General features: G+C 44.6%; 1 protein-coding gene across 1 annotated transcript in view; it reads right to left on the reverse strand.

Moving 5' to 3' along the window:
* The window catches only part of LOC143286900 (uncharacterized), a 19,575-nt gene extending 13,548 nt beyond the window's left edge, over nucleotides 1-6,027 (reverse strand). The window contains exons 1-3 of the mRNA XM_076594829.1: nucleotides 5,496-6,027; nucleotides 2,087-2,611; nucleotides 491-606 (exon numbers count right to left, since the gene is read on the reverse strand). Coding sequence (XP_076450944.1) covers nucleotides 491-606; nucleotides 2,087-2,611; nucleotides 5,496-5,661 — 807 coding nt within the window. The 5' untranslated portion in view covers nucleotides 5,662-6,027. The remainder of the gene's footprint in view (nucleotides 1-490; nucleotides 607-2,086; nucleotides 2,612-5,495) is intronic.
* Nucleotides 6,028-6,837: the final 810 nt, after the last annotated feature.

Here is a 6,837-nt window from a genome sequence, read left to right on the forward strand (position 1 = left end):
ATATCCTGTGCCGTGTTGTGTTGTGTTCTGCTGTGTTGTGTTTTACTGCGTCGTATACCACCTGGAGTGGAGCCCTAGTGGTAACGCAACGGTCTAAGAAGCAAGATAATCTGAGCGCACGGAATCGAACCCAACACTCACCAGTACTTTCTCCCTCTCCACTGGACACCTTTAGTGGTGGTCTGGACGCTAGATATGCGAATGAGACGAAACAACGGAGGTCCCGTGTGTAGCAAGCACTTACAGGCAGTTTAAGTATCGTCCCTCAATGGCTAAAACCAAAAGAGGGGAAAACAAATACATCTGCAAGCAGAAAAAAAAGAATAATAGATCATAATAATGGTGCTGCACTGTAATGACGCCCTCTCTCTAGGAAGACTAGCTATAGAGAAATCTGTCGTCGGTGGCAAATAGTGATAAATTCAATACAATACATAAAATACAATACAACACAACAACAGTATCCTACCAGCTACACAAAGCCACTCACCTGGGCTGTCACCTCAGGCTGTGTTTGCACCTGTCTCCTCTGTCTCTGTCCCGTGGCCTGCCACGGTGATCTTTGCCGCCTCTTGGCCAGCGCTGCCCGATAGAGACGTTCCAGTGCTGTGGACATCATAATGTGAGAGAGAGAGACATCACTGTGCTGACAGAACCGTGTTGTTTCTGTTGTAGTGTGTTGTTCTGTGTTGTATTGCTTTTTTGTTTGTTTGTTTGTTTGTTTTGGTCACATATGAAATTCGGGCCGCTTTTCCCCGTGGAGAGAGCGTTGCCACAATTATGCAGTGCATGATATATGTTTTTTTCTGTCTGCAAGCATATATATATATATATATATATATATATATATATATATATATATATATAGATATATATAGATATAGATATAGATATATATATATATATATATATATATGTGTGTGTGTGTGTGTGTGTGTGTGTGTGTGTGTGTGTGTGTGTGTGGTTGTTGTTGTTGTTGTTGTTGCTGTTGCTGTTTTTGCTTTTGTTTTTTGTTTTTGTTTTTATTATCAGAGTTGAATTTTCTACAGAACTCTGCCAAAGATAACTTTATTTTGCCGTGGGTTCTTTTACGTGCGCTAAGCACATGCTGCCAAACTGGACTTCGGTTTTCGTCTTAGTAATCCCCGGAATGACTAGTGCCCAGACCACAACTCAAGATGAAGTGGAGGGCGGAGGGAGGGGCAGGGGGGTATATTGGTGAGCATGGGAGGGGAGACGGAAGGAAGGAAGGAATGGGAGGGGAGATGGGGAGAGAACAGCACTGATTGGGGAGGGGAGGGGGCAGAACAGGATCGAGGGTAGCGAGAGGGGAGAAAGGGAAAGGCCGCCATACGACAGAAGCAGAGTGAAGGTTGCTCATTCGTGAAGAACATGGACTGACCGGCGCAGTTATCACCAATACTGACCAGCACTTCAAGAGGAGAAGAGGAAAAAAATAATCATACGACAATTAGTTAGAAAAAGAAATCTCTCTCTCTCTCTCTCTCTCTCTCTCTCTCTCTCTCTCTCTTTCTCTTTTAATTACTTCGAAATTTAGACTTCTGCCATTCTTAGGGCTCTAAATTGTCACTTCCGGTTTTCCATTTTCCAGTTCTCTAATGTGTGTAGACTGCGAGTCTGTAGCATACCGGTGCATTTGTCATGCCAGCACTTAAAATGGAGAAGAACCGGCAAAAATCATGACACAGTTTTTTACTGGAATTCTTACCGGCTCTGAATCGTCACTTGTGTAACTTGGTCTTCCGGTTTTCCACTATCAGTTGTCCAAGAGTTCTTTCATGTGTGTAGATTGTGAGTCTGTTTTGTACGATCTGAAGTCCAATATTTAAACAATAATAATAATAATAATAATAACAGCAATAATAACAGAGAGAGACACAGAGAGAGAGAGAGAGAGAGAGAGAGATGTGCGAATGCTGGCCAATGTATGTATGTATGTATGCCACTGAATAATAACATGTATGTAACAATGTATGAATAATCATATAATTATTTCTATGTACACTGACAAGCTCGTAAACATTCCAGACCGGCTGTCCCCACACCATGAATAAAACCAACTCACCAGCCTTCATCCACGCCACAAACTGGGGCGACCTGACGTTCACTTCAGGCCCGACACGGATCCTCAGACGGAGGATGGTGGTCGCCTCGGAGGAGCCGCCGGCCCTTGTGACGTCATGGAAACCACGCAGCTGTAATGACGCATTAGCTGACGTCACTATCACGGGCACCGAAGGGTGGAAAATGACGGCGCTGGCTGCGGGAGACCTTTCCGAAGAAGCTGCAGCGGAGCTGCCGTAAGGAGGAAAGGGTAGAGCTATAGAGGACGAGGAATTCAAGGCTGTTTGTGGGGGTCCGCTAGGGATGTATGGGGTGGTCTGGGTGTTTGTGGTGGGCCGCAGTGCTGATGGAAGCTCCGTAGTCTTCGATGACGAAGAAGAAGAAGAAGAAGAAAACAGGTGAGTGAAGTAGGATGGGTGAAGAAGGAGGTCAGCCCCCGGCGCCGAACTGACGGACGCCACCTGTGCGGCTGGTGGCGGGAATGCCGGGTCTTCATCATCGTGATGGCTCCTGCCGCGACCGCCGTCTGAAAATGTTCATGGTCGTCCATCAAAGTGTTCTTCGGTATCGGTTCACGCGCAGAACCGAGAACAAAAACAAAAAAACAAGAAACAACAACATTTCTTTCTTTATTTATTTACTACATTTAGAGATTTAAAGAGTGTGTTTCCTGTTGTTCTTTTTTCTTTAATTCTTTTCTTTCTTTTTTTCCATTCATATTATTCTTAGTCCTGAAAAAATGACAAAGAAGAGGAAGAAGATGAAGAAGAATGACAACAACAGATAAATAATAGGCAGAGGAAATAGTAGTAACAGTGTAACAGCAGCAGCAGCAGAAGTAGCCGCAGCAATAGTAGTAGTAGCAGTAGTAGTCGTAGTAGTAGTAGTAACAAAGAGCAGGAGTATCAATAACAATAGCAGTTGAAGAAGGAGGAGGAGCAGGAGGAGGAGGAGAAGAAGATCAGAAGAAGAAGAAGACAGAATTGACTGATTAACTCTCAGTTAAGTCGGTAAAAAATTAGGCACAATAAAGGCCTTTTCACAATTCTGCCCTGTAAACGAAACAAAACACAACAAAAATACTACCACAATATTATACACACGAAAAAGCCCAAACAAAGGAGGTGGAGAATACGAAGAAGACGAAGAAGATTATTCCCAAACAGCCGGATCGAGCCAAATCAATAGAGCCGACTGAACAGCTGCAGCTAACCGGTACAGCGACATCCCAAAGCCCCGGTTCATGAGGATGGGCCTAATTATCATAACGATCTTATAGTGATTAACTGATTTATACACCTTGTCTGCCGACTTTTGTTGTGACGACTGTCCGTTTACAGAACGGTGGGATCATATCGGCAACTGTTTGGCTTTGATGTGCACGTTGTGGTTCTTCTCCATCCTACACACTCTTCTTCTTCTTCTTCTTCTTCTCTCTCTCTCTCTCTCTCTCTCTCTCTCTCTCTCTCATTCTGCACTTGATTTAATGTGTCCGTCGTGCAAAAGTGGAAACGAAGATGAGCTGCATTTTGTTTTATGTTGTCCTGCTTTAACCAGTTTGAGAGTACGATATATCCCACCTGCTTTTTATAGATATCCCAATCAATTTCGTTTAAGTCTACTTCTAGCATCTGAAAAAGAAAGCGTTATAAGGAATTTGTCAATATACTTGTACAAGGCATTGCATTTCAGATCTGTTGCAACTTCTTCAGTGACTGTGCTTGTTTGTGTATTGTACCCCTTCATGAGGGGCAATGGCCTTTATATGAATAAAACATCCGCATCCATCCGCATCCGCCTCTCTCTCTCTCTCTCTGGCGACACGAGATACACTTCATCATAATACATTTTCCTGTTTTTAGTAAGTTAGGAGAACAGTATATTCCGTGAAAGTATCGTAAGTTTCCAAATCATTTCCAGCTCAGTTTGTTAATGGCATCTGATGAAGGAAGCACCGTAAAGAATTTGTCAGTTTACTCATACACAGCATTTAAGTTACAATCAAGTATGATACCATGACGATTGTTTCACCTTGTGCACTTGTATAAGTTTAATAATGCACCCCTTCACGAGGGGCAATGGCCTATGTGAATAAATCATCCGAATCTCACACACACACACACACACACACACACACACACACACACACACACACACACAAACACAGAGACTGACACAAACACACAATGGCATACACACATGCACGCACATGAGAGAGAGAGAGAGAGAGAGAGAGAGAGAGGTTTGGAATCTAATAATAATCTAATTATATTATATAGCACTTTTTCACTGAACTGTGAAGGGTGAGAGGTGCTCGACTGTGCTGTATATGTGAAAATCGAAGATAAAAACATGCAGTTTAACACTAAAATGACAACTCAAATGCATAACTCTGCACAACAATCCAACCAAACATTCAAACAATAATTTACGAATGACTTACAGTAATAATAAATACCACACACAAGATAAGGATAGGACGGTGGAAGAATGCTTAAGATGTTTATATCTGCCAATACAGTGTCTGCCTGATGATGCGGGTTCGATTCCCGATCTCGCATCCCCCCCCCCCCCCCTCGCCCCCCCCCCCCCCCCCCTCTCAGTCCCTCACACCAAGTTTGTCAGTGGAGTGATGGACTAGAGGTAACGTGTCCGCTTAGGAAGCGAGAGAATCTGAGCGCACTGGTTCGAATCATGGCAGAGTCGCCAATATCCCCCCCCCCCACCCCTCCACTAAACCTTGAGTGGTGGTCTGGACGCTAGCCATTCGGATGAGACGATAAACCGAAGTCCCGTGTGCAGCATGCACTTAGCGCACGTAAAAGAACCAACAGCAACAAAAGGGTTGTCCCTGGCAAACTGATTCTGTAGAAAAATCCACTTCGATAGGAAAACATAAACTACAACAGGCAGGAAAAAAAAAAGAAAAAAAAAAAAAAAGAAAAAAGAAAGGGCGGCGCTCTCAGTGTAGCGACGCGCTCTCCCTGGGGGAGAACAGCCCAAATTTCACACAGAGAAATCTGTTGTGACAAAAAGAGTAATACACAATACAATACAATACAATACAATACAAATCAAACTGAGTGTCCAGTCATTCGGATGAGACGACGAACCGTACGTGGTCCTGTGTGCAGCACGCACTTGGCACACTGCAAAAGAACCCACGGCGACAAAACCGTCTAAGGTGTTGCCCTCTGCGGGCAAAACTCTCAAGAAGAAATCCACTCTGATAGGTAGTGGGTACACAAATATACATGCAATGCGGCTCAAGGCTTGATTGGCACGTTGGGTTAGTCAGGCATCTGCCTAGCAGACTGGGTGAAACGTTATCTAGCGTGTCAGTTGTCTGAACACAGTGACGCCTCCTTGAGAAACTGAGTGAAACTGCGGTACCATACCACGATACTCACTTGTTTCGGTGTTTGTATGTTCAGCAGACACCCCAGCAGCAGCAGCAGCAGCAGCAGCAGTCAGACACAGAGTGACCAGCAGTGGACAGAGGACCGTGTGGTACGAGTCACTGACCTTACGGCCCGGGTCCACCCCCACCCTCCTCCTCCCCCCTGATGACTTCATCCTCCTTAGCTCCCTGTTGATGTCCTCCGTCGTCAGCTTCACGGGTCAGTGAGTTAATTCGGGAACGTGTTGGTCACTGGTGGTGATGGTGGTAGTGGTGGACCGTCCTCCGTTTCCTCGCGTTTGGTTACCACAAAATACCTTTTTTTTAATTACTTTTTTTCGTTAGTCAGCGGCACACCACTAGGTACTTGTAGCACTGAATCACAAGGTAGTGGTGTGTGTGTGTGTGTGTGCGTGCGTGCGTGCGTGCGTGTGTGTGTGTGTGTGTGTGTGTGTGTGTGTGTGTGTGTGTGTGTGTGTGTGTGACAGTGCTATCAGTGTTATTATTATTCCTGAATTTATAATCCAGCGGACAGGACAACCATCAGTTGTCAGTGAATCAGATAATCACCGAACTACAGAAACCGGCCACGCTTTAGGTGTAACGCTTGTGGGTGATGGTGTAACGCTTGTGGATGATTTTTCTTTGACAACACAGTTTCCGTGACGTCGGTGATGACACAGGTTTGATGTAAGGTAGCCTACTAGACTTCGGCGGCGGCCAAAACTCCTGGTTTTGCACTGTGTGTGTGTGTTGGCTCAGATAATCCCAGTAGAACTTGTAACAGTTGTATGATCTTGAACAGTCCAATCAGTTAACCCGTCGTGTCGTCAGCTGACAGGACGTCACCCGTGTGCAGGAAGGCTAAGCCGTGTGCCGCAAATGATTATTCCCATCAGTCTTGCTAAATTAACACACCGATATTTATGAGCATCATGATGGTTGAATACAAAGTACATGTCAGAGCACGTTCATTTCAAGCAAAACATCACTAGTGATTCTTTTTGGCTATCATGCAGAAGACTGAGCTCCGTCGATGGCGTTTTGTGGCAAAATCGTGTTCATTAGTAACACTGCACGGATGGAAAAGTTTGCCGTTCCGTCCGGCCATCTGCTGGAAGCTTTGAGCACCAGAAAGCTCTCAAATTAAGCAGCATCGTCAGCTTACACATTTTCTTGGCTGGAACTTAGAAGAAAAAAAAGGAAAGAAAAAAAATAAAACTTGAGAAAGAAAGAAACTGAGCTTCCGACAAAAATCACAGTATTTCAACACCAAGACGGTGTCGAGCGTGAGTCATGAAATTCTGCAGTAGTCTCATCACTGGTATATATTCGCCTCACCTCTCGTCGTA

The sequence above is a fragment of the Babylonia areolata genome, chromosome 10 (assembly GCF_041734735.1).
Source record: "Babylonia areolata isolate BAREFJ2019XMU chromosome 10, ASM4173473v1, whole genome shotgun sequence".
Lineage (NCBI taxonomy): Eukaryota > Metazoa > Mollusca > Gastropoda > Neogastropoda > Buccinidae > Babylonia > Babylonia areolata.